The 27,968-nt window shown below is 33.1% G+C and overlaps 2 protein-coding genes and 1 non-coding gene across 6 annotated transcripts; all 3 read right to left on the bottom strand.

Annotated features, from left to right (window-relative positions):
- Positions 1-600: 600 nt before the first annotated feature.
- On the bottom strand, positions 601-2,827 carry LOC136338935 (carboxypeptidase D-like). Its single transcript, XM_066281766.1, has 8 exons — positions 2,551-2,827; positions 2,370-2,500; positions 2,137-2,320; positions 1,941-2,087; positions 1,714-1,890; positions 1,545-1,663; positions 1,313-1,495; positions 601-1,261 (listed from the first exon to the last, which is right to left on the bottom strand). The coding sequence occupies exons 1-8, from the start codon at positions 2,810-2,812 to the stop codon at positions 935-937; spliced, it is 1,530 nt and encodes a 509-aa protein (XP_066137863.1). The 5' UTR covers positions 2,813-2,827; the 3' UTR covers positions 601-934.
- Positions 2,828-4,262: 1,435 nt separating this feature from the next.
- SERCA (ATPase sarcoplasmic/endoplasmic reticulum Ca2+ transporting SERCA) lies at positions 4,263-27,533 on the bottom strand. Of its 4 annotated transcripts, none has more exons than XM_066288855.1 (14): positions 27,367-27,533; positions 23,794-23,931; positions 20,578-20,595; positions 16,022-16,104; positions 13,353-13,457; positions 12,313-13,296; positions 11,297-12,085; positions 10,942-11,154; positions 10,586-10,779; positions 10,258-10,360; positions 10,064-10,197; positions 9,856-9,973; positions 8,752-8,869; positions 4,263-5,050 (listed from the first exon to the last, which is right to left on the bottom strand). In XM_066288855.1, exons 2-14 carry the CDS (start codon positions 23,909-23,911, stop codon positions 5,022-5,024), a joined length of 3,006 nt encoding a protein of 1,001 aa, XP_066144952.1. In that variant the 5' UTR covers positions 23,912-23,931; positions 27,367-27,533; the 3' UTR covers positions 4,263-5,021. The 4 variants fall into 4 exon arrangements, with proteins under 4 accessions (XP_066144952.1, XP_066144961.1, XP_066144933.1 ...); XM_066288864.1 differs by lacking the exon at positions 4,263-5,050 and adding an exon at positions 5,057-5,280; XM_066288836.1 differs by lacking the exon at positions 4,263-5,050 and having other exon boundaries at positions 5,486-8,869.
- A 210-nt stretch (positions 27,534-27,743) lies between these two features.
- Positions 27,744-27,815, bottom strand: TRNAA-UGC (transfer RNA alanine (anticodon UGC)). The gene has a single exon. It is a non-coding gene; the product is annotated as a tRNA-Ala (tRNA).
- Positions 27,816-27,968: the final 153 nt, after the last annotated feature.

The following is a 27,968-nucleotide window of genomic DNA, read 5'->3' as shown; positions in this document are numbered from 1 at the left end:
ATAAGTGTGTATGGTCATTGAATAAAGTAGGAGACATAGCACAATATTTCTGAGATATGATTAAAAGATAAAATGAATTAAGTTACATACGGGACGAAGGATTCTAGAGGATCTATGAATCAACAGGAGCAGGACTACTTCTTTATTTGAAATGAAATGAAAAATTCGACATTATCGTTCCATTAAGACATTGATGTTGCAAATCTGGAGGACAAAATGATGCGAAGCCTTCTCAGTGTAGAGATATTCTTCCTCGTCCTATGGTTTTTGGGTAGTAAGTAAATGACCATCGATGCCATAAAGTAAGCCGAAAACATCGATATGCCTCGTCATTCTAGTAATAAAGATATCTTAATGAATGCCGAACGCCAGAAAAAGTTATTTTACGGTTAAGGAATAATTTAACTACTGCTTTTACGCAATGTTGGACTCTATCCAAACTTAGTTTCGATTTCGAGATGGGGCTGCAGAGGCGGGGCGATGAAATTTTTATGGGATTGTCGTAAAATTTAATGGTTAATACTACTTAGGCAATGAGCTTCTCAAAAATACTTGTAACAATCGATGAATCCAGCTCGCTCATTAAATCAAAAGCATTAATAAAGCCACAATAAACACGAATTTATTTCTCAAAGCAGTTTAAGAAAGAAAAATTAAATAACAATTCCGGTTGTTTTCTCCCTTGCTGGTTTATAGTCAATTATTATCCATTATGTAACGCCTATGTACATTTCAAGACTGGATGATAGCCAAGATAATTTCAATTGCCTTTTCTGAATGCGGATTTATTAGCCATGTCAGAGGGACGTAATGTTTGCGAAATGCATCAGAATGAGCTGGATAATTATCTAAAGCCCTAATTTTAAGGCAATAAATGGAACTGTAAGGGGAGGGATAAGTGCCCATAATTCTGGTTTATATGATGCACATTTATTTATTTGAGAAAAAAATGAATTGAAATAAGATAATAAATATGTAAATAGATATTGTAGTTACTGTAGATGGTTACTGTAAGGCTCTTGGATAAATTATTTGGTATAAACGGGTTCAGGACACAACCAACACTTCGTGTATTAATGGGATTAAGGCACAAAGTGTTACTGTTATCTGAAAAGATTCCGAGCATGTCCTCCAATTTCTTATTACTGAATATTTCAGTCGAACTGCGAATTTTCTTCAAAAATATATTCAATTTTATACTTAGATTCCCTAAGGTTATTTTAAAAGCTTTCTTTGTTCTCTTATACCCTTCGGCTTTCGCCTACAAAAGACAAAGAATCAATAAAGCACCTCTCGCAAAGTTTTAGCTGACCTCGATGATATAATTTCCAGGGAGGAGAATTCTCCAAAATTCTCCAGTTTCCTTGAAACTAAAAAAAGTCATATTTCTGCCTGATATTTTTAATTCAGCTCCACCAATCGGTTTCTGAGTGCCTTTATCCAAGATTTGCCCATGAACCCCGTTGGGTGCTTCCTTGCAAAATGCGACCAAAGCCTAAAAATTGAATTTGATCATCAAATATTAAATTTATCTAATAACGCACTTCTCTGTTATCATCCCAAAGCTTTTCTAATTTGCTAAAATGTGGATATTTGCAACAAGATATCTCAAGTGTCACCTCCATACAGCCATGATAGAAATAATTGTAATCCTGCATGCCACCTGAAGTGCACTCAAAAATCAAATTGTTTAAAAAATATTCAACTCTTTACCGCTGAATGAATACCACAAAGCCCCATTGGTAATCCCTCCTGGAAACTTCGTGTAGGAAACATTGCAGTATTTCCCCATGGACATTTCTCTGTGATTCTTAGCGTATGTTGTGCTTAAATGGATGAAAACATCGTTATCTGGGGTTAAGAAAGACGACTCTTCTTGAGAATCCAAACCTACTCAGTCTAGTTAGAATTATTTTAATAACTGAGCATCAAGCACTTACTGTTTGCTTTAAGACTATCATAAGGATAACTGGCCACAACAGCCCCTCCGTGAAATACCCCAGAAAGCACAAAAGGAATTTCTTCCATCCATTTTATCACTGCATTAGACTCTTTTTGACCATTTATATCATACTCATTGTATAGGTCTGCAAATTAGTTTTTAATTTAATTAAAAAAAAAAAAATTACTTTTTACCAAGAAAACTTCTGTTCAAATCTGTATGCCCTTTACCATTGGACCTTCCACGATTACTATCGCAATCGCCCATCAGCGATCTGCTAAACCCATCAGGATTCATTGAAGGTAAAATATGAATTCTGGTGCTATTTAGCAAGAGAGAAATTGTTTCGTTTGCTTTCTGATACTCAACTCTCAAATACTATAGACAAAAAAACTTATTCCACGAAGATAATTTATCATCCACTCACATGCATAAAGTGCAAAAGCATTTCCCTGCCCACTGGCTCATTACCATGAATATTCCCTATAAGCTTAACATTAGGAACATTGAACATCCTTTCAGGAGTTGCAGTTATTTCCACTACCCACATATCATTACCTTTCAAAAAACTCCATTTTCGTATTTTTTTTACTATATAATTAACTTACCGTCTGTAGTTCGACCAATCGAATACAAATTAGCTCTCATCGGATGCTTTACCGCGGTTTTGAAGCTCTCCAAAACTTCCTGAAGTTCACTATTGGTGTGGTATTTAAATTGCAAGTCACTAAATACATAATTCAAGAAGTTTATGGTAAAAATAAGAAAAATTATAATTTTAGTCATTTCTATTTTCTCGCAAAAGTGTAATCTGGATTGAGTGTTGGTCGGATAACGTACATTTCTAGACTGTTGGAAATATTTTGGCATGCCTAATTTAAGTTTTGTTTATTTAGCTTTGAACCGTGGCAAGGATTCTTGGAAGCAGGTTTTTAATAAGTATTATTAGCTCTCTTATTCGTCCTACATGAAGAACTTTGAATGCACAATTCTCAATTGAAACAGTCATTTAATAACATCGATAGTCTATCACTCACTCTATCAGTTCTCTACAGTATACAGAGATGCGACTAAAGTCACCTTAAAAATGGGTTTTTTCATATTCACATGTAAAAAACTTGATTTATTCCCATCCATCTTGAATGAAAGTTCACCGTTCAAATTATTAATCGTACGCCTATAAGATTTTTGAACTTTTTTCTTCCACGATTGTTCTAAATTAACATACGAAAATCTAATTCGATAATCTCTGAAACCAGTGGCGTTTTAAATTTGGAAATTATCGCAGCATTTATATGAATTTTGATTAAAGTTTGAGATATTTTCGGTGGAATATTTTCACTAACTTTACATTGCTCATAAAATTTCGAAAATCAAAAACAACGTAAGTCCGTATTTAATAAAACCTCTATTGATGGTTGTTCCGAAAATCTGAAACGTATAAATCTATCAAGGACAAACAGTGCCAATGAAAAAGGAACATTTATGTTCAATCACCCTGTGAAGTAAGCTTAGAATAAAACAAGAGTAATAATAGAAATTTTGTTTTATTATTCTTTTAACCAGATGAATTTTTCTAAATTTTAAACCGTAGTTATGCTTGACTTTGTGGGGAGTAGACTCGAAATGTTTGGAATCAACGAAACACCGAAAAGCTTTATACAATGCCAAAAAACCCTACTTATAAACTCCATAAGCAATATTAAAAAAATTCAAAGATGAGAGGCCCGATAAGTTTTCAATTTTTCTGAGGCAAATATTCTCATCAATAAAATAATCAATAAAAAGGAACTTTCCTACAAGAAAACTCATTAAACCCACGGTTCAATCTAAATGAAGGAAGAAAGATAAATTAACTTTCTTGACACAACCTCCAAAAATGTTTTTCGTAATTAAATTAGGAAAATTGCAAGAAATTTAATGAAAACGTTAATTATTAATTTTGTTACACAGCCCCATGATTTTTACTTTAGAAAAGTTTCTGGGACCATCCAAAAAGCTTAATCTTACTTGTGAATTCATAATTTTCGTATCATTACCATATTTAAGAGAGAATTTCTCTAAAATAATTAAAAAAAAAACGACCTTTCGACCTGACTATAGGATCTCAAAAAAGTCCTCCGGAAACTTCAAAAGTCCTATTTTAAAATATTTCATTGTTAAGTTACAGAGATAATTGTAGGACCTTTTTTTCTAATTAATATATAAAAAAAAATCTTTGATATTTGAAGTATCCTCCTTGTTGCAAAACTGCTTTATGCCTCTACCAACAGGAATTTTAGAGTATGTTCCAACGTTATTCCTTCAGTAAAACCCAAACTAACGTCCGACAGCCAGAATGCTGCCACTTTATTTACATAAATAATCTGTTTACAAAACTGATGTAAGTTCACATTGTACGAGATGTTTTTTCTTTATGTTGCAAGTGCAACTGTCGACCAGCACAAACTGCAAGTTTTGCAATAGATGCACTAAAATGTACACGAGATTAACAATAAAGCTCTATATTATGCAATATAACAGCTACAGGGAGCTGAAATCGCGAAATATGATTATCCGGAATGTCCTCTTCTTAAGTGTTGAAATATTAGCGAGTATAGATACAGCTAATGTCTTTTTTCTTAATGTTTAGTTGTGCAGCGGTGGACATTCGCATAAATAAGGACATTAGTAGATGAAATGCAAAACAGTCAGGTATAGTGTGAAAGGGCTATTTCCCCTTCTCGAACTAGTATTCAAAGTCGCTAGTTTGTCCTGGCCTCGACAACTATTTAAAACAAATAACGATAAAATAACAAATAATTTTCTTAATATATGTACAATTACTAATAATTAATCTAACGCACCATCACAGGTCCTTGAAAAAGGATGAAAACTTCTTAGGGATCAACACTAAAAACTAAGATGTCTTGCGGAAGGTTAAGCGGTTCCAACTCAATAATTTCGTTAATAAATAATAGCGGTACGATCTAAATACACTAATAACTTTTAGTGTTAAAAAGAATGAAAGCGTCGAATCTTCTAGATAGAACTGAGTCAATTAAGTTAAAAAGCGTAGTCGAGATAGCTTCAAGGAGGTTTACCATCTATCTACTACAACTTCACCCACTGAAAAATAAAAGCAGATTAAGTATAAACGTTATGAAAATCAGTTAAATTGCAGAGTTAGTTAGAAGTCGGAAAGTTAGTGTAAGAAGAGAATAGATTAGAAAACAATAGAGTTTTAGAGGAGATTATTTTGCACTCCTAGGATCTGGGAGGGGTCACTCCACGCATCGACTCAGAAAGGTCCTTTGGTGAGTCGTTAATGGTTCACATTCGGTGTACCGGTTTTGCTACTGCAAAAATTAAAAACTTTTTAGTCAATTTCAACATATTTAAATAAATAACACAAATTTACGAGTATGTAAGGAGGTGTATACTTACATGTACATCTTCGAGACATGGAACTGAAATTCACACTGATGCAAATTCAATGAAAATGTTAATTTCTGTTAGGCATCACACAATAGAAAAACGTTAGGAGCAAGGAAAAATCATACAGGACATGTCGAAAAAATTATATTTCCTCATAACGGCGTCCTTTAAAGTATTATTTACATAGGATAATTCAATAGCTAAATAGGAGGTCGACTAATTTCATGGAATATTGGGTTAAAATATTACTACACTGTTTAGGTATATAATGAGAATTTTCGGGAAAAGATGTTTAGATAAATAAATATATCTAATTACTTTTAAGGGCTCATAAAACTGTTACAATTGATAAAATAATAGTATAAGTTATAGGTACATATATCTATATTCATATAACTACGTAATTGTATAAATCCTCGAAACTTTGTCTACTTACAAAAGATTCAACAAATTTCTCTAAATTGATTCGAAAAATTATTCTACGTCGAGATTTTCTTTACTTACTAATATCGGACTAATTTATTTTTATAGCAGCATCAAAAGGACAGAACGCTTCCAATTACCAGTTAAAGTCCTTTCTATAAAAACTGGCAAAATCGACAAGTAAGTTGCGATTTCAGACAAAACTTGGTGTTTTTTCTTTGTGTTTTACACACATCTGTTGGTCGAAACTGAAAAATATTGAGCAGAATTGCTAGTCGATGCAAAACTAATGATGCACCACGATGCAATATGTCGAACATCCGCTAGAACAATTTTTTGAAAACAAATTTAGGGCTGATTACAAAATTACCCCTTCGGTTATTTAAAAATTATAGTTTTTTTATACCGGTCAGTTCGAATTACTTCAAAAATGTTCACGAATTTTGAATGTTACTTCAAAATTAATAAAAATGTCTATTCCGATCAGTATAAGTTTCATGCCCAAAAATTACTAGAATTTTCCGTTGCTTTATTTCAAAGTAACCGGATTGTCCTATTCAGGTCGGTTCAGGTTTGATTCTTGTCAAGCTGTTATTCGGGTTATTTTTTAAATTTAGACAAAAATTATGACTCAGTCACTTAAAGATAATCCAAAATTACTGTAGTTTTTTTTGTGGAACACATTTTTGGTCACTTCGTAGTTTTTCTAAATTTCCGTTGGGCTACTTTTAAATGACAGAAAACGTATGTTCGAATTATCCTAAAATTAAAACTCTTTTGTTAAAGTCTATGAAATTCAAAATTAAGAGATTTTCCTATTGACCTAAGTTCGGGTTTATTTAAACGAATCGTACCGTAATTTCGCAGTAAGCTGACTGGTTAGTTCGGGTTTCCTTAAACAATTACATGAGTTTCTATTCAGGTTACTTCTGTTTTGGCCGGCTCAGGTTGTTGTAACATTTTCAGATGAAAATGTGACAGTTACCGTAAGAGTAGCTCGAAAACTATCGACTTAAATTTCGAAACCATCACTTGGATTTTAGAGGTCGTTTGTATTTCAAAATACGTCGCGCACAAATTGTATAAACGTACATTATGAATGAAATATCAGAAATCCTTCACTGGCGTACACTGATAAAGCAACGGTTTTGTAAATTTGCAGTTCACAAAATGTCTTCGAGTAAAGACGTCACTGCAACTTTTGCGAAGACATGGACGAAAAAAAGGGTCTCCGTAAATAATCAATTACTTATTGCAGTAATTGATACACGGAAACAATAATCACTTGATCTAGAAAAATATTCTATGGGACGAATAATGAATTTATTTATAGAACGGAAATTTCTGCATAAAAATGTTTATTAATGAGTATTGGATAAGTACGTAGACAAAAATATCTATAAAATGTAACAAAAACATGCTACAGTAATATAGCAAATGGGGTTCAGTGGTAATACTGTCTTTAGTGTTTTATGATTTGATCGAAGTAGCTACATGCTGAAATTTGGCCAAGTAATTTCCCAATATTCTATTTTTTCAAAACTTATCCTCTGTAAAATATCTGCATAGATTATTGAACACGATTAAGGTAAGACATACTGCCGCTGTATTAGTGTACGTGTATGGGATAAACTCATTTTCGGGCCACATGTTTGCTTGCAGTAATTGTAACGAACTTTATGCGTCCTAACCCCCGTCTTCCTTGCAAATGCGTCTCTGATAACTCCCCCAATTAAATAAAGTTTACTCTTAATTAACACAAACAATATCGAAATATCCCGGACTACTCTGAACAATTTTACCTGTCATTATGTTCAAAATTTCGCATTAAATAACACATTTCCTGACTTTCTGAGGGAGATTATCAATAATCACTATATTTTATCCGGAATCATTGAGAAATCCTTTAGTTCAGTATCAAGAAATAATGTTTAGTTTGAAAAGTACCTAGATAATTTTATACAATTTAAACAATTAAACAAAAAATAACTATTTTAAAAGCGGTGGAGAGGACCTAATAGAGGCAACTGTTAATACAACATAGCGAAACACAAAGAACTAACTCAGTCTTGTTTTTTTTTCCTTTATTAAATCGAAAATGGTTTTAGACATGCACAATCTTCCTTACTATAGCGTGTTTTTTTTTTACTAAAAATCACAACACCTGAGGATAATTACACACTCACGCTGACTTGCCTGTTATACACCGACTGATTTCGAGTCTGAATAATTTCTGTAATTTAGAACGAATTTCTTGCGAAATGGAAACTTCATTTTCAAAGTCCCTGTTTGCCACTTCGACAAGAAACCGTTCGATGCAATAGGTATCTGCTATCTATGTATATATTTGTTATAAAAAATTATTCATTTCCTAAGAAAACTTTGTATAAATAATAATTACATCCTACCTAGCTAGTTAAGTATTCAATGAATAATTTTCTATGAGCTTTATTATTAAAGATACTAACATTAGTTGAAACAAACCGTTAAGCGGGGATTTTAGGGTGTAATACGGGTTCATATATTTTGATTTGGCCGCTGCCTATTAACAATAGTGTTAAAAATTATCTTTGAAAATATATTTAAAAAAAGGGGGTCTTTAATTGGAATGCTAATCTCACTTAATATAACGTTAAAAATAGTTAAAAGGCCCCTTAAAAAATTGCTCTCAACACAAAATGAAATAAATTTATTGAAGATTACAAAAAAAAACAATAATAATAGAGAAAAACTGAAATATAACGGCAAGGAAAAAAAAGGCACTTAAAAGTCAACTTGGTCCGTTTATGTCCCGGGACACTACAGTCGTCTAGGCACCCGTTTACACACTAAACTAGTTCTGTCCTCGTCTGGGGAGGCAGTCTATGGGGTTATATGGAGTCACACTTATATGGGGCTCCACAAAATCAAGCCAAAGAACACAGCCCACATTAGTATAATCCAATGCACAGTATAAATCGGATTCTCACCGTCTGTGATCTTTCTGGCGACGAATTTCAGCGTTTCGTCGAGTAATATTACTGGAATGGAGAATTTCATGACCGTTAACCACTCCTCCAATGTCAATGGACACACTTGGAATACCACCTAGAAATTTGAAAGTCGTTAAAAAAATTATATATATCTAATAATTTTCTAAGTTACTAAATCTTAATAAAGAATTATGTTTTTGTAGAAGCGCAATTTTATCTGATTTCTGGTTACCGTTTGTCGGTTTTGTTATAAAATTTATCTTTTGCAATTATAAATCTCCTGGTTCAGAAAAAATCTCGAATTCCAGTACATCTAAAGCCTACTTACTAAAAAACACAAGGCGCAAGAGGCATACCAAATTATGACCTGAATTTCGATTTGGTACACTTATTGTATCACAAACGTACGAAATTATTCAATATAAAACTGAAGAGGGTTCCTTAGTACAAGGAATGTTAGATGAAATCGTGTTTCAGATGCTATTAAAGACAATTTGGTAAATCGAAATTAAAAGCCCTTCTTCTGAAAATACGTTTTTAATCTACTTAGAAATAGATTGTACAATTAAATCAAAATTTATTTTTCACATGGAAACTCAAAACATTTTTTGTTCAGATGAAATCAACTTTCTTAATTGTAGCAGATCCGAACTGCTACACTTAAAATGAAATACTATCTGATCCTAGATACTACACATTCTATGCGAATTTTTACACCCGCAAAGCCTTCGGTTACCTTCATTCCTAGCTTATTTTTTTAAGGCTAATTCCTGCTCTAAATATTTAAAGTCCCTATTAACTATTCATTGTATTTCAATATCTAACAGACCTCGAAATATTTACTCTTTTACCACAGTTATATCGTAGACTTTCCGCCCAAATATATCTGATAGACAATATTTATCAAATTATACAACGGACAAAATATTAAATTTCTCAGGGAAACGAAATCTATTTAATATGTAAACAGAGTTTTAGTGCACATTATCTATCAGCTTTGCCGACTGTTCACACTTCATTAAAAAATTATCGATTTGCAAACCTTCATTCTTCGCAGAAACATTAAAGTCTTTCACACCAAACGACTCACTCAATACTTACGGAAAGCACGTCCACATAAAGGATGACAAAGTGAAGCGTGAAAGAAAGGGCCATGGAACCAATCAACCACAAGTTGCACCATGGGGGCATGGCAATCAAAGACTGGTTTTCAGACAAACTATAATATGCGTCACATAAAAATAATATAAGAAAATCGCCAAAAACACATCATTTAGGTTCTGTTGGGAAATATCTTAATATACCTCACCTGTTCATGGCGTTTAACATCTCAATGGTTACCAACACAGACAAGGCCATGGTCATTGGGTGGGGATCGGTGAAAACTTTGCAATCAATGCCCTTGAATTCTGGTCCATTTCCATGACATTGCAAGTGGTGGGTCTGAACAAAAGTTCCACCATTAAGAAAATTATTTGAATTCCAAAGCTATGACTTGTTTACCAGTTGGTAGTAACTCATTTGAGGTCCTTCGGGAGAGCTCATAAACCACCAAGCTGCAGCACCGACGGTGGCAGCACCTACGTATCCACCAATAGCCAAATACCTAATATAACATGAAATCATTAGGCACCATTACCTGATATAATTCTCTTTATAGAATTCAAAATAGTCTTTGAATTCCCATATTTTCCATGGATGAACTCACTTTGACCGTAATCGTTCTATCCACCTTTTTTTGTCTTTTTGACCAAAAAAGTTTGAAAAAAATATGTCTATGGTTTAATCTGCATTGAGGAATTACTTTATTGATAAAAAATTTGGATGGTACCTGAAGAATAACCATCCTGAAATAAGAGATTCGTCAGCTTTACGTGGTGGTTTCGTCATAATGTCCAAGTCAGGGGGGTTGAAACCGAGGGCAGTGGCTGGCAAACCGTCCGTTACCAAATTGACCCACAGTAATTGTACGGGGATTAAGGCTTCGGGAAGACCTAAGGCGGCGGTTAAAAAGATGGAGACTACCTGGAAGATTACATCTAGTTTTAGATTCAAATAAACCTGCTTAATTTCAGATGTATTTTGATAGATAAGTTTAAATATGCAAACACGTTTAAACCTGCAAACCACAAATAAATTGATTATTCCTTTGGCACGTTCAAAATCATACTATCAAACCATACTTACTTCACCAATATTGGACGAAATCAAGTAACGGATAAATTGCTTCATGTTGTTGTAAATGGCACGGCCTTCCTCTACTGCAGCTACTATACTTGAGAAGTTGTCATCAGCCAACACCATTTCAGCAGCAGATTTGGCCACAGCAGTACCAGAACCCATGGCGATACCAATTTCGGCCTTCTTTAAGGCTGGAGCATCGTTTACACCATCACCAGTCTGTTTTGATAAGCGGAAATAAATATGTTTAAGTCTTGACCAGTTTTGTACCATATGAGTTAGAGAATAAAACAGAAATTTTAGGTGAAACGGGTTACTACCCTCCCTTTCAACCGTAACCCTATATTTGCATAAAACTTACCATGGCAGAAATTTCGTTCATACTCTGCAAATATTCAACAATCTTAGACTTGTGCGCCGGTTCCACACGGGAGAACAATCGAGCACGAGCACATGCGGCCTTTTGTTCAGCTGGGGATAGGTCATCGAACTCCCTACCAGAATAAGACTTGCCAGTGGTGTCTTCATCTTCACCAAAAACTCCAATACGTCTACAAATTGCTTCAGCGGTGGACTTATTGTCACCAGTGATTACAATTACACGGATTCCAGCGGCACGGCATCGAACAATAGCATCGGTCACTTCCTTACGTGGAGGGTCCAACATGCCCACTACACCAACGAAGGTCAGATTGACCTCATAAGTGTAGAATTTGGTGGAGTCTCCCAAATCCATTTCTTCAGGTTTCATTGGGTTATCAGCAGTGGCCAGGGCCAGGCAACGAAGAGTGTCGCGTCCAGTACCATAAGCCCTGGTGACTTCCAAAATGCGGTTCTTGATGGCACTGGTAAGTGGGACTTTGTTTTGGCCAACGCGTACGTGAGTGCACCTATCCAAAACACCTTCAGGAGCTCCTTTAACAAACAATTTGGGTCCGTTGCCAAGACGTGTGGGTTTAAGAGGGATGCAATAGGATGACATGGACTTGCGATCACGGGAGAATTCTAGGGTGAACTCCTTCTTCCATTTAGTCTCGATGTCCTGTCGGACGCAAATTGCGGTCTGGCGCCTATCTCCGGATTTGGTGATGTTGAATGGATTCATTTTTTCAGCCAATACTATCAAAGCAGTTTCAGTGGCTTCACCAACCTAGAAAATTTATAAATGAAACAAATTAGTCACTTTCATGAAAAATTAAAAAAAGCATTATCGTATACTAAGATCTATAACTTTCGTATAAAACGTATCATATGAAACATCGTTCCCGAAACATTTCACTTTTTGAACCCCGTGAATGCTTTTAATACAATCACTTCACATTATCATGTATTGCACCTAATTTGAGATTGAGAAATACAAGCATAAATAAAACAAACCTTCTCAAAGCATTGTTTAAACTCGTTAAAATCAATGGCAGAATCGTTGCACATGATGCAGATGGTACCCAATTCGTGCAAGGAATCAAACTCGGAGCTCTTCACTTTTTGGCCTTTGAGGAATACTTCTCCAATGGGCTCGTAGGTGGAACCGGTGATTTCGAACTCATTGATACTGCTGTCGTTTCCTTCAACTTTATCGAAGATAAACATGCGAGAGACGGACATCTGGTTTGTTGTCAGTGTTCCAGTTTTATCGGAGCAAATCACAGAAGTACAACCGAGGGTTTCTACAGAAGGCAAAGATCTGACGATGGCGTTCTTCTTGGCCATACGACGGGTACCCAAGGCGAGACAAGTGGTGATGACAGCAGGCAGACCTTCAGGGATAGCTGCTACAGCCAGAGCGACTGCAATTTTGAAGTAATAGACAGCACCCTTAATCCATGATCCACCATGAGCGGGGTCGTTGAAATGACCGATATTAATAGCCCAGACAGCAACACAAATAACAGAAATAACCTTGGACAATTGTTCGCCAAATTCATCGAGTTTTTGTTGCAAGGGAGTCTTGATCTCTTCAGTTTCAGACATCTCAGTTCTGATTTTACCAATGGCAGTGGCTAAACCAGTTCCAATGACGACTCCGCGGGCTTTTCCTGCAGCGACATTGGTACCAGAGAAGAGAATGTTTTTCTTGTCTTGGTTAACAGCACGAGGATCCGGAACAGGGTCAGTATGTTTTATCACAGAGACGGATTCGCCGGTTAAGATGGACTGATCGATTCTCAAGGTAGTCGAGAAGATTTTAGTGATACGAATATCCGCGGGGATTTTGTCGCCCACAGAAATTTCAACGATGTCTCCAGGTACGATTTCTCTAGCTCTAAGTTTTTGTACTCCCGGTTTGTCGCCTCGGATGACTTTACCCATTTCCGGCTCGTATTCTTTGAGTGCTTCAATTGCAGATTCAGCATTGCGTTCCTGCGTAAATTAACATATATTATCCAGAACAAATGACATAATACTTGTAGACTTACCTGCCAGACACCTACTACGGCATTGGCAATGAGGATAAGGAGAATAACAAAAGGTTCCACGAATGCTGTGAACGCTCCGTCATGTTCTTCAAATAACGCTAATACCTGAAATTTTAAATAAAAAAATGTGAATAAAATTGCGACGATTGATGTTATTAAAATAAAAATTTACAATTTATGATGTGCCGATCGAAAGGAATGAACTTTGATCATTTTCTCAAAAAATAGAAATTGACTGAAATACGCATATCCTTAGAAATAAGTGTGCTTTGAGGTATTTCAACATTGCAATAGCAATTTCTTTAACCAAACATATTCTCTTGTTTTTGCTATTGACAGGTATTCATACCAGTAAAATAAATAATTCTCTAGCTTTCTTATTAATAATAGTAATGAATATAAGTATGATCGTTACGGCCATCATCTGATCAGAATCGACAAAACTAGAATGTATAATGGACATATTCTCCTTAAGTTCAAAAACTGGTAGTTTAAAAACTATTCTCTACAAAATTTTAAATTTCATTTCAGTTGGGTTTATACTGTACGTATCTAGTGCCTCAACTTGGGTAAGAGAGTACTATTAGCACTTTAGCATTTCAGGGCAGAAAAACTCGACTATCTTTTAGATGACTCAAAACCTAATTTTAAAAGCAAAGTTGCGGTATTATTTTTAAATCTGAGCTTATTTTCACTTTTATTATGCAATCGTATCCCTATAAACAGACTAGGAGCATAAAAGCCGTTGGACGTGGCTTGGCATACAGCGTAACTACTAATGAGTTCCTGTCGTGAGCTTTATCGCTGCTACTGTTTCAAAATACAGTTTCAATAGAATGCATCGGCTTTGATGTTTTTGAGTACCTAGCGATTTGCTTTAACGATTTTTCTGTGGCTACTCGAAAATAGAAGGTAAAATAATTGGTCACACACTTTGTGAGTCTGTTAAAACTTTGCACACGAAACTACTTGGGTTCTACCTGACGCCTACGCTTTGCAAAATTGTTACCACTTGTTACTGAACTACTTGAAACGTTGCGAAAGAATACTCTAAAAGCCTTCTATAAATAAACGCAAATGTTAATATAATTCACCGATTGAGTCGTTAGCAACCCCGAAAGAAAATTAAATCGGCTAAAGTGCTAATCATTATAAACTTTTTACGATGATTACCAGTTCAAGAAAACAGGAGACTTAAATTAGATACCGTACACTACGACTTCGGGGCTCCTGTAAAAGGTAAATGTAAATGTTTTCGAATAGCCAAGATGTTGGCGTCGGTTTTTCGTCTTATTGAATTTAAAAAAACTACTCTATCCTTGACAGACGATGCTAAAATTACGGTAATGAATTACGACGAGGCTGTTTTCCTCTGACGATTTACTTTTTATAAGTTTAGTCAAGGCTGACCATTTCAAGTGTCACCCATGGACCTCGCGGAAAAAATAGAACAAAAATTTAAAATTAATTTGCCCGGAGATTGGAACGAGCGAAACAAGCACTTCGGGGGTTATGCCAGATTTTAGAACAATGATCGAATTCCTTGTTCGTTCAGCTCCGGGAAATAATGGCCACTTTCCTTATCTATTAAATTTATGAAACTCAGGAAATAGAAATCTCATCGATTCGAAACTGTAATAAAATTTCCCTGAACCTATAAAAGTATTTCCCAACTAATTTGCCAATTTATTTTTATATCTATTTTTAAGATAAATATGAAATACACTAAAATTAAAATCGACCCATGTTTAGAGTATCATAAAATATTATACATTATACAATTTTACCTCATATCCCGAAATTTACATTTTTAAAGATCGTCCTATTTATACAACTTCCAGGACGTTTGAGAATAATTGCACTTGAGTAGTAGCTGTACATGTGTAAAACGTTAAAAAAAGAATTTTGATAAAAATATTTTAAAGTGACTCAAATTGAAGGTTCACTCTGGAAGAGACAGATTTTAAGATGGAAAGCCCGACAGTTCTCGTCTGGAATTACCATCAATAAGTGGTGCTAACCAAGTGATTCACAAGTAAAAAATTCCAGTTTTAAACGATTTGAATTGCCCACAACATATTCACACCTGCAGCGATAAAAAGTAATGTTTTACAAATTTTATTCTCGAACCACCACTTTGGGAGCCAAATATTTACATTAAAAATATTAGACTTAAGGAAAAGTGTATGAATGAGCGTAGTTCCGGATTTTTTTTTAAATTTTATTATGATCAAATGTAGAACCTGGCTTGAATCATGAAATAACGGGATTGCTTATAGAACAAGTATTAATTGATCTTTACCAATATTGACAATTACATAGAAAAGCTTAAAAACAAAAAAAACTATTATTAATTTTATTGATTATTTTCCTTAAATTTCTCATGATAAAAAATCATCCCCCAACGATTGCTAGCCATTAATCGCACCTTCTGCTAACAATTTATAATATCCGATCTTATGAACTGATTCAGTTAGAAAACTAATCCAAACATTTTCATAATGAACTACCTAATTGTCAATACAAATCAGTGAAAGCTATTTACAATAAAATGTTAGTGAAATATTTAATGCAAATAGCTGGATAATCCGGGTCTTGTAAAAACTGACTTGGCACGTTTGTTTGCATAACATGTAAATTTAACTAACTATGTATAAGCGAATACCTACAAATGAGATAATTGCAGCTAATAGTAAAATCTTGACTAGAAGATCGTCGAACTGTTCTAAAACTAGTGTCCATATTGATTTTCCTGAAACAGAAATTAAGTTAAGCAAAATAATCAAAACTGATAAATGAAAGTAATGGTAATCTTATTATCTGTAGGAAAACACTTTCAAAGAAAATTACCAAAACTTTAATATTTTTGTCCAAACAAAACTTCAATAAATATAGTTCATTACGCAAAAGGTCCTACTAGTAATGAGTTAACGTTACCAGACTTCAATGATTTAACCCTTACAAAGTAAGCTAATCATCAATTGACAGGGTACAATATTATTTTCGTATAAGTTTTGAGGTTGTGTGACTCTGGAATTCCTTCAAGTTTTCTAATTTTTACGTAACATAAATTCAAACCCAAAGTTCATCAACTCATATAAAAGTTTCTTTATAAACAAAACGAAGTTTAATATTTTTATTATTTATTAATTCCTCTTCAACATCACTATCCTTATCCTGGGTTAGATATATGCCCTTTTAAATTTATTTACATAATTAAAATTTAAACACAAATCACCTTTCAAGCTTCATTTTCTGTATTTTATGTTCAGGTTTCTACTGCCTTTCGAAGTTTTATAAACAATCAATATGATAGACCTACGTACATCTTCAACATCATATATAAAATGTGTTGTTTTATAATCGAATACGTCGCCTAGAAGCTTTGGCATGTTTTAAAAAACTAAATCTTTATGTCTTTTGGACCAGGAGAAATCCAATAAATCCAGAAGAGACGCGGGGAATAATGGATCTGTTTATATCTCATGAAAATCATACCAAAAGCGGAGGGTACCCTTTCAATTAATGCTTAGTATACATTAGATTGATACAACCAACTTTCATGAATAAGAAACATGGCCCTAAATACCAGCTTATGCAAAGTGTGGACTTTGCGGGGACGAGGAATTTCATTTAATTTCTACCAGATAAGCTTACTTCAACGTTTCCATTAAGGGTCGCTTAATGGATAACAGCAATCGATTTCTGTTCTGCTCAGCTTCATATTCGCAAAAGAAATGTTGCTGTCAATTAATTCCGGTATGCCGGTTCCGACCTCATACGTTTTTAATCGCCAAAGCCTGTAATATTATCTTTGAATAGGGGGAATTTATTTAGCCTCAAATTAGAAACACTTCTGTTCGTAAATGTGACTCAGCAATGAGATGCATATATGCTACACAAACCAGATTAATCAAAATTTTACGTGGACATTTATAGATATCTTTATGGATAAATACTCGGGTAAATATTTACTTTACTTCAATTTTTATTAGTTTCAAGATTTAAAACGAGGTTTTTAATCTACCATCTATTTCTAACAAAGTTTCCGGGTCCAAACAGCAAAAACTATTTTTTGAATATTACAGGTTGGCATGCTTTACAAATGCAAATTAACAATTCTACATTATATTCAAATCTACCGAAATACATAGGCTGGCAAATGATCTTATACTCAGAAAACCCCAGTTAAAGTTATATGTTCCTTTATCTAGCAACAATTACTTACTGATAAAAGGCACAGAAAATACTTATATATTTCCGGACTGATAGCGAATACTTTTCTTGTCAAAATTTGCTAACTATTAATCAAATATCAAACAAATCTAGTTATTTGATCAAAAAGGTAAATGATTTTTTCAAACAAACTGAAACTTACAAAAGGGATTAATACAACAACTGATAAGGGCAATATTAGATCACTTAAGCAATAAAATATTTAATTTATTGTTTAATTAAATTGCGGCCTTGACCTTGATGAGGTCAAATATAAAATTGTGCACATAATACGTTTTGGATAATTGGAGAGTATAGCAGGTCGGTATCGAATCATTTGGGCAATAGAATTAATTTGGTTGAATACACTAGGTTCTGTAGTCAAATAAGCATTACACTGTTCACCATTGGGTCAAGGCTGTTTCGAATTATATAGTGAAACTTATTTTCGCTAGTATAATCCTAAAGGAAAAGAAAAACTCAGAATATAATAGCATTAAAGCGGAAGTTAAATACTACCAATGAAACCCACATTGAAGTAGTATTAATCCCAGAAAAATCACATTTAAAACCCAGAACTAAAAATATAAACGTTAAATTATTGCCTACATAGAATGACGTTATGCCTTGAAGCAACCTTCTTTGGTTTCGTTTGAAATATTCAGCAACGTCAGGTTATGACAGTTACGTCTACACCTTCTTTCTTTGTTGAAAAATACGTGTAAAAGAAGGACAGAAATAATAATGTCTGCTCATCGTTGCAATTAATGTTATTTCTTTTGTGAGCAACACGTACATCATTTTTCAAAAGTGAAATTCCAAAAATTAAAAAAAGACACTCAAACTGATGGGTCAGAGTAACCTTTTTAACAATTGGCATTCTTGAGACCTTCTCAGCGTTTGCTGCCAGGCAAATTAATTATTAATAGTTTGTACTTCAAAAATATAATTCAAAATTTCCATGAAAAGTACTATAAAACGGCAAAAATATGTGTCTACAACCTAAAACACAACAAATAAAGCGAAAGGATAACATAAAGGTACTCCAAAACGTCTAGAATAAATTTCTTACTCTAATTACCTGATTTTAATATTATTTTTTGAAGTTGCATTTTGTCTGAGCTCAGATTTTTTAATCAAAATTCAATGTCGACCTTCAAATTCAATTATGAAACATCTGATTCGTTGCTTATAAACGTTCCAAATATTTAGTTGAATCCAAGCCACACGCGCTCAACTAAATTTCTGAATGGCTTTTTAATTTCTCGAATTTGTCGGTTTATTTTTGGTGTGCAACGTTTCCAAAAAATATTAAAACAGTGATTTAATCTTTATAAAAAAAAATCGTCTCTGTTCTCTATTTATTTGAGAATTATTAATATTGGTTTTTGATCAAACTACTGATTAAGTAAAGCGGGATTAGATTCAAGAATCAATAAGCTACACATTATATTTAATTGGAGGTTTTTTTCCTGCGTATTCACATCTTTGCGAACGCATGATTTTATTTATGGACCAATAAAAAATGCATAAAAAATTTCAGATTATAAGTTACTTTAAGCAATTAATTAAACCGGTATTTTTCCCCGAATTTTTATCGATTTAATCCATAAAGTTTCCAAAATCAATTTATTACCCGAACCAACTTTGATACAAATTTTCTTATCTATTACTCGAATTGCCATAGACCAAACTTTACTTAAGTAAATTACCAACAATGCTATGTGTCTCAAATAGATGAACACTTGTTTCAAGTTGTCTTTGTAGACCGTATCGCCCGGAGCCGGCCTGTGCCCCACTTTCCCAACCTTCCATGAAATTACCTACTTTTTATGTGATATTGAGCATCATATTTCATCATTGAATCAGCAGCACGGTTAGTTGTTTTAGCACAACTGCCTACTTTTTCAAATAGATCTGGAATTAATGCGAATTTGACGGATGCCGACAGCTTGCTATTTCAGTTATTCTAAACAAACAAAGTGTACGATTAAATAATGTGTTTATAAATGAAAGTAACACGACGACAGTCTTCAAATAAAATGTCTAATTGCTGCGAAAATATACTTTTGGCGATGTGAAAAGACACATTCTGTACCTCCAAAATTTTTCGAAAATTACTCTGACTAACAATAAGAGGAATTGATGCTTCATAAAATGAAATTGAAAGTTTTGTGTTCAACTTGCCAAAAGTTATTATTAAGAAGGATTCGGTAATTCATTGATCGATAACGATAGTACGTACTTAATTTTGTGCATTTATTAAGCACTTTAATTAAGTTAAATAAATGATTGATGAGGGTAATTTTTTGGTGTAAAACATTATTATTTGACATATTGATTAATTCTCTTAGTTAGCTGCAAAATCCCCTATTTTCATGGTTTTCATCAAGAAAAGCACACAATAAGGACTTTTCAAAGATCAGAAAATTTCGATAACTTAAAATTAAATTTTAAATTTAGTATTAAAGTTTCTTTTAGATTTTAAGAATAAAATGTTTTCATGTTCTTAACCTAACACTGTCCTTGCCTCTAAATTTACGTCATTAGATACCATGAACAGAATTAAAATAGAGTTAAAATAGGAAAAAAAATTTAATGAGCAGAAATTAAGTTTGGAACTTTGTCAACATAACTAGTCAAAAAACAGACATTTTTTCTGCGCCAGATCCTGACATTACTTTTAGTTTACAACACATTAAGACACATAATCTGGTACTTTTCGTCGAGAGATTTTGTATAATAAGTAAGCAATGTATTCAAGTCTCTTATATATATTCAACGCTTGTATACTCGAACAAACTACACGTTATGAGGGTATGAAAGATATTTTTGAAATTGTCAATTCATCTCAACTAGTAAATAAAAGTGAAGAAAATATATGAAAGTACGTATCCATGTCTATACTGAAGAGTCGCAGTATAAATATTTATTTAGGAGTCAATGAAAGTCGGTTGTAACCTTCTTTTTTCTAAATTATGTTCCATATTACTGCTTATGAAATACTTACCCTCTTCTGCTGGGAGTTCTGAAATATAATTAAAAATAAAATTAATAAAGTTTAAGGCAATATAAGAATATATGGAGAAAAATTCTTTATTAATGTCCAAAACATGATACCCAGTTTGTTAGAAAACCAAACATGATGAAATTCGAGTTAACATTTTGATGTTTTTGAAAAATCCTCAAAACTTAAATTAAAAAAAATATATATACTAAACAGCTTTAAGCCCTTGACCTACCTACAACCAATAGATCAAATATCACCTTAAGAATAAAATTTACCCGTTAAATCGTATAGGTGAAGTATGGAAATAGACTAAAAATATAGGGAACAGTGACTTAGTTTTTTAACTGCCTTTAATTAAGGAAGTATATACTTTTATTTAAAAGATTGTAAAAATATTATCTGTAAGTAAAACATTGTACGCACCCCAGGTAGAATGAAGGAGTATGCCCTTGACCGAATAAGGGCTCTTACATCGCATCAAGCTTCGAATTTCGACCGGGGGCGCAATAGTCTTCTTTCAGCCTTCCACACGTAAATAATTTTATTCGCTCTTTGATCGAATAGTAGCTAACAATTATACTGCCCGGCCAAATAGTTAAAGTCATGCAGAATACCCAATAATTGCTGAATATTCGTTGCAATTCTAGTAAGGAGCCTATAATAATTATGTAACTTACATTCCATCCAATTAAAACATAATATATGTAGCTACTTCAAACAACTTAGTTTTCAATGCGTCATTAATAATTATATCATCAAATAATATTCTTACAAGCATACAGACATCGGGTATAAATATAAAATTTGATAGAGCATACAAAAACTTCATTCATCTTCACTTTTAACTTGCGTTACCTACACTGGACAGATGCAATAGTTTAATGGTATATACAAATATGACAGCCAAGCAAAAAAAGTTCTAAGTATAACAAAGAAGAATTATTCTAATAAAGTTATGTGCAACAATAATAATTGTACCGCTTCATGAATACCCAATTACGTGGCGCAAACCAATGACGTCGGGTGTTTTATTTCAACCTTGGGCTTGCTTTCTGATTTGCATGGTACTGACGTAAATAATCCATGGGATACGTGGAGTTGATGTTCAAGAATGTTGATTTCTCCGGTTAACAGCTGATTGATGAATTATTTGACTTGGGTTTATGTTCATATTAAAATAGGTCTGAAAAGTCAGTGTAGGATCTTCAACGCTCTAACTGATTAATTGCACATCTTTTGAAAACCCTTTGGTGTTTATCCAAAACAGCAATTAATGAGAGCATTTTATGCTCCCGCGTCGACAAGCTACATCAACAGTAATTTATAACTATTCTTTTTGAACTTAACGTTCAAAAGTAAATGTAGGAAGCGCAAATAAACGCGTTCGTATAGGAAACTACATAAAACAAGTCGAACATATTATTTTTCTTCCCGCTAATATGACGTAATGAAGGAGTATTTTTAAATCTCCCTGGAGAAGCTTCCAATTTTCTCGTCATTTCCTAATAGAGTTGAACCCACCGTATACAAGCCAATATGAGTTTTATTGCTCGCAATAAAAATTTCATAATTATTTTATCTATTGCTTATTTGCCAGAGCTAATTAAATATTTAGTTAACCTTAACCAGATTGGTTAATTACGATGAAGGATATCTATCAGATCGGATTGTTAATAGCATGTGTTAAAATTTACCAATATGCATTCAAGGGAAAAAATTGCTTAAGGATCATGAATTTTACTAAAATGGTCACGTGAAAATAAATCAGCGATCATAAAGCTGATAACAGCTCTAGCAATCAACACTCATAGAACAACCTTGTATTTGTTGAGCCCAACATTCTAGGTATTAGTTTACTAATTAAAGTTAAGTGTTGAAAAATGCCGAAATTACAGATTTTTCTTAACTTGAATGTTTTGAAAATGAAAAATTGAAAGATAAGACTTCTCGGACATTTTTAGAATTAAATACATACATTACGTGTATTTAATATTTAAGTCACTCGAATCTGAATAATGAACCACAACAGTTCCTAATATCTTCTTTTAAAACATATACATCAGTTTAAGGCATAAACTGTCATTTGGCACATTCCTTCAGCCAAATTTTCGGGGATAAGAAGTAGAACAAATAGATATTTTAACTTCAAAGAACACCCATTCCAAATAAAACCGCGTTAAATCACATACACCTGACTTGCAGGACAGTCTTTACGATGCCACTTACCGCACACGCCATAAATTTTGAAAATAAAATTAATATCTAGGAGAACAGAGCGAGTGTGGGAGTCAGACGGTTATTCAGTTCAAAAATAATGAGAAATTCGGAGTTTAATAGCGTCGAAGTGTTTATTTAAGAAATGCGGGTGTTTATCTTCGTTTATTATGATCTTTTGATACAGTGCATTTACACAATTAACAAAATAATGCATTGAGGATGGAAAAATCCACTTTAAGAAGAAATGTCAATCGTTGCTAATATAAAAAAGCATTCATTCAGTGACGCACTTGGCCTAATTATACACCTCCGAAGCAATGCCAGTGAAAAAATTTTAATTGTTCTAAATGGTACATACCTACATTGGGCAAGCATGTGCTTTTAAAACTACTTTCGCCAAATGATCTATTTTCGTTGTAGATAAACATAAACTTTAGATTATAATAGTAGGGAACACTTCATAATAAAGATCTAAAATATCTTCACTCGGTATAATACTAAGAATTCCGCAATAAATATTTTTCATTCTAATACAAATTATAACATTATTTCAGTATGTCTGATTACTAAATTCTGTTTCCATGGATAATGAATCAGACAGCTTAATTAAGTTAGGCCAAGCAAATCTTGTGTTTGATTTGAAAAGCATTATAAATCGTCTTGAAAAACTTTATATCTATTAGAGTGTTTAACTGATAAATACCTGTACGTTGATAAAACGGCTCAACCCAATATTATAAAAACAATGGATATAACAAAGGCCATTAATCTCACGTGTATGCCCTTTTATCTAAGCCAACACATTTATATAGGAATATACTACAAAATCATTAAAAATAGGACAAACGTTTAAAAGAGTAGTTATGCACATGAGATAATAAATAAAATATTTTACTAGAAGCCAATATTGAAGAAAAAGTTCTCTGAGGAAATTCGGTTTTCTACTTAAATTGAGACTGGGAACATATTTCGGAAAAAATATTAAGACAAATTACTTACCATTAGGACCATATTTTTCCTGGTTCCGTTTTACTTGATCTATAGATAACCCTCGTTCTGGATCGGCGCTGAAGTACTTTAGCACTTCATCCACTGATTTGGTATGTGCGTCCTCCATTATGACCCCGAATCACGATCCTGAAATTAATATTTCAAGATAAAGAAATCAGTTAGGAATATCTATTAAGATCATTAGTAAAATGAAATATAAATTTAAAAAATAAATTAAAATGACTAACACCGGCATTTTTTCCATAAAAAAATTAAATATATAATAATAAAGTCACAAATTATGTTCCCCTATCATTTGCTGCCTTAAAATATTTAGTAAACAGAATTAACCCTCAGTGGATGGTTCAATAGTAAAATTTATCATCAGAATGGTATTATGGGAATGAAGATATCTTTCCAAAGCACTTGAAGTAATATTTTTATTATTAGTAAGTTAATACATTTGACTGAAAATTATGAAGCAATATTGCAGCGCTTCTTTCTATCATGCTATTTACCTATATTTAATCCTAACTATTTTTATTATGAATGTGGTCATCTATCACATAAACAATACTTTTTTTTGTTACGATTTTTTTATATTTGGTACTATTTTCCAACCATTTACAATATGAGACATGAAGGCTTGATGTTAACACTGGTGACTATATCACCAATGGATAGGCCAAAGTTCAAGGTCAAAGGCCAAGTTCATTAGTAAGCCAAATACATATAGCCTAGTTTAAAAACTGGCCTATGTTACTATATACTCTGGTGGCACAGGTAACTAAGTTCCATGGGGATGTCACACCCCAAAGCAGCTAGTAAATATTTGCTGTTTGCTACTTGTGCAACCATTATTAATATTGTTATTATATAAGCACAAAATATCAACAGTATTTATAAAATTGAAGGATTCAGAATAAGTAATTAATAATTTTAACACCCTGTACTAATGAAGGTATTGTTGTTCTGTCATATGTCTAATTAAAATCAGGATTAAAATAAAATTTTCCAGCTTCAGTAAAATTTTTTACATTTACAACTGGAGCTTTCTCCAGAATGTAAAAGAGTGTATATGGATTCAGTAGAGAAAGATAATATCTACTGAAACTCCAAAAATTTTTAATAGTTATATCTTCTTATGAGAATCCAGCACCATTGTGGATTTCAATGTTTATATATGTGGGGGCCAAAGTTTTAAGTGATAATGAGTATCCCATATTGGTACATTTAACATCAATGGAGCTTGAATTAATGTCTTGTTTATCAGTGATTCCAAACTTTGGGTACATTTATCCTATACTAAAGTTAAAAAATTGACTTGCTCCCACTTTCCTATGTATCAATTATGTAACTCTTACAGCATTAAGGACATGGCTAAACATATAGCAAATAGGCACTTCAACCAGTTATTTATCCACACACCATTTTGCTAGTTTGCATTTATATATGTACATGAGAATCCACAATGAAACCTTCAAAATCAGTCATATGACCTGAAGCAAAACTTCTGGTTTAAATCTGATAATTTAAAATATTTTCACATAAAATTTACTATTTTTTCTAAACAGTATCATTGGAAGGTTAGAAAATAAGAGAATTAATTTTTAACACTAGAATGTTCACTAAATTGTTGATCTCTAAAAAATTTGTCACATTGACTTATTATAACAATAAGTGAAGCTCCTTTAATCATATTTCACATGGTATGCTGTATCTTATGATATGAGAATTAACCTGAGAGATCACTCCTTTATTGAGTCATTTTGATTTTTATGCTCGACTGCTTCTTTATTAAGATATGTAAATTAGGAAAGAAATTGAAAAGTAAAATACAGTATCAAACTTCTCAGTAAAAGTACAAATTTATGCTGCATGCTTAGTTTCAAATATCTGCACAATACTAGTCATTGAAAAAGAAAGCTAGGTTAAACTCCTATGACCTTACTTACAAAAAATAAATGGTCAAGGGTCGTTTAAGATAAAAGACTTAGCTCATGAATTGCACTAATTATTTGCAATTTACAAAATTTGGTCAAGGAGTCAATAACCTAACAAATGCTAATGTAAGCAAAAAAGCATGTTTTACACGTATTCTACTGTAAAAAAGATTAATACGTGTTTAAAGAGAGCACTTACCAATTTTAGTATTCGTTTTCTAACTATATTAAATATATTTCCAATATCCTACTAAGCTAGAATTTAATATCACACTATAACCTGTATTCAAACTTTTATCCTTTCCATTGTCCCAATTATTGGAAATGAATGCTGAAGCTGTTAAGATTTCTCTACAGTCACAAATCTCTACTACGAATTAGACAACTTCTCGTTTATAATTAATTTATAACTAAACGCTTAAAACGCTCAAAAACTATTAAAAAACACAACAAATGCTCACACAAATCGTCGTGTGTTAAATGTAAAATATAACTGTCACTGTCAAACTGCCCAAACAAACTGTCACCTGCCGTGAAGTACAACTATTTTCGCGGCTCTATGTTCAAAATTTCGATTAATTTTAGCTTTTTATCAATCCTAGTAGATTCTCTATTAATAAAGAGATGATAAATAATGTTTATTTAGTAATTTATTGATTATCAGGCCGCAGATCTTTATGACAACGATGCAGATGAAGAATTAAATTTCGTTCAAACCGTACTTCGAATCGCGCAACACGACCCCCTATTGGAGCGTCAGATGCACGCCATCTATGATAAGATGTGGATCCGTTTAATTGGTCCACGGTTTACCACGTGTGCTAATTTAAAAGCTACCGCCGGAAATCGCGGCAAATTTGAAATTTTCCTTAAACGCCAAACATTTCATAACAAAATTCAGGTCTTTTATGACTTCGAGTACAAAAAAATCAAAATGGAATCGTTAACGCCAAATTGCTTTATTTTCAACCGCGTAACAAAGCGAAATTTGGGACCAGTGCCAATAAGTCGAGAGCTACAAGGTTTTAATACAGCACCGTCGTCGTTGTCTCATAATAATAATTATTATAATTTTCGATTTTTGGCAAAGAAATTGCCGACCAGTTGTTGATATCCAATTATTTACCACCAACACGAATATTTAAGAGGTTTAAATAGATATTTGTGGGGATCTGTTACATAAAAATCATTATAATTATAAAATGAGCGAGTGGGTCGCTTAAAATATGTAGTAACGGTTCTCACTCAATTTATTTATGTAGTAATTATTATGTGCTAATAATATGTTTAGCTTACAGAAAAACTAATGTATCTATAGCAACATTTCATACTTCTATAAAAAATTTGAATTAGGAAATTTGAGTCTGAATATTTGAGAATTACTGAAACCTGAAGGAAACTGTTAGCACATATAAACTTTTTATGCACACAAAAAGAAAGAAATAGTTTTGCCGCCATCTAAAGCAAAGGTATATGATTTTTCTACTTCTCACTTTTCCAAAAGCAATTTCACATGAAATTACGTTCAATAGATCACTGGAATCAAAGTCCTTAATTTTAAGCCGATGGTAATCCTTTTATATCCCATAGAGCATAGAGACGCGAAAGGAAAATTCACTGCACTGCACTGGTAACTTACCGATGCAAAATACCCGTGATCCAGTGGCGGTGTGTACTTATCACAAAAGTAAGTTATAAAGTGTCGGATTAACAAAAGAGCGTAATATTTAGGCCCATACGGAAGACCAAACGCAAAACATATATTAATTTAAGGTCTGTTCACTAAACGGGCGCCGGGATTTGAATGCTCTGCCTTTTATAAGTTCGGTGGCTACCTGCACGTAAATGGGCACTTTGCCAAAACAGGGACGCGCGAGTAGCCAAAATTCTGGATAGAAAAAAAACCGAGGACACAACATTATTTGAAAGAAATTAGTATTTAAATTAGAGAGTAAAACCTTAAAACCATACATATATTTATTGCAATAATAAGGATTTTTCGAAAAATAAAAAAATTGGAGATGCCGGGGATCGAACCCGGGGCCTTTCACATGCAAAGCGAACGCTCTACCACTGAGCTACATCCCCACGATGAAAGATATCGACAGACAGTTATATAGATTGAAACATTAAAGAGACATATTATTTCAAAACAATTTTTATAGTCAATTACAATGATATAGACTAATACATTAAATTTAAAATATCCTTTATTCATTAATTTTGAATATAAAAATAATA

The sequence above is a fragment of the Euwallacea fornicatus genome, chromosome 1, assembly GCF_040115645.1.
Source record: "Euwallacea fornicatus isolate EFF26 chromosome 1, ASM4011564v1, whole genome shotgun sequence".
Lineage (NCBI taxonomy): Eukaryota > Metazoa > Arthropoda > Insecta > Coleoptera > Curculionidae > Euwallacea > Euwallacea fornicatus.
This window is presented reverse-complemented; position numbering and strand designations above follow the sequence as displayed.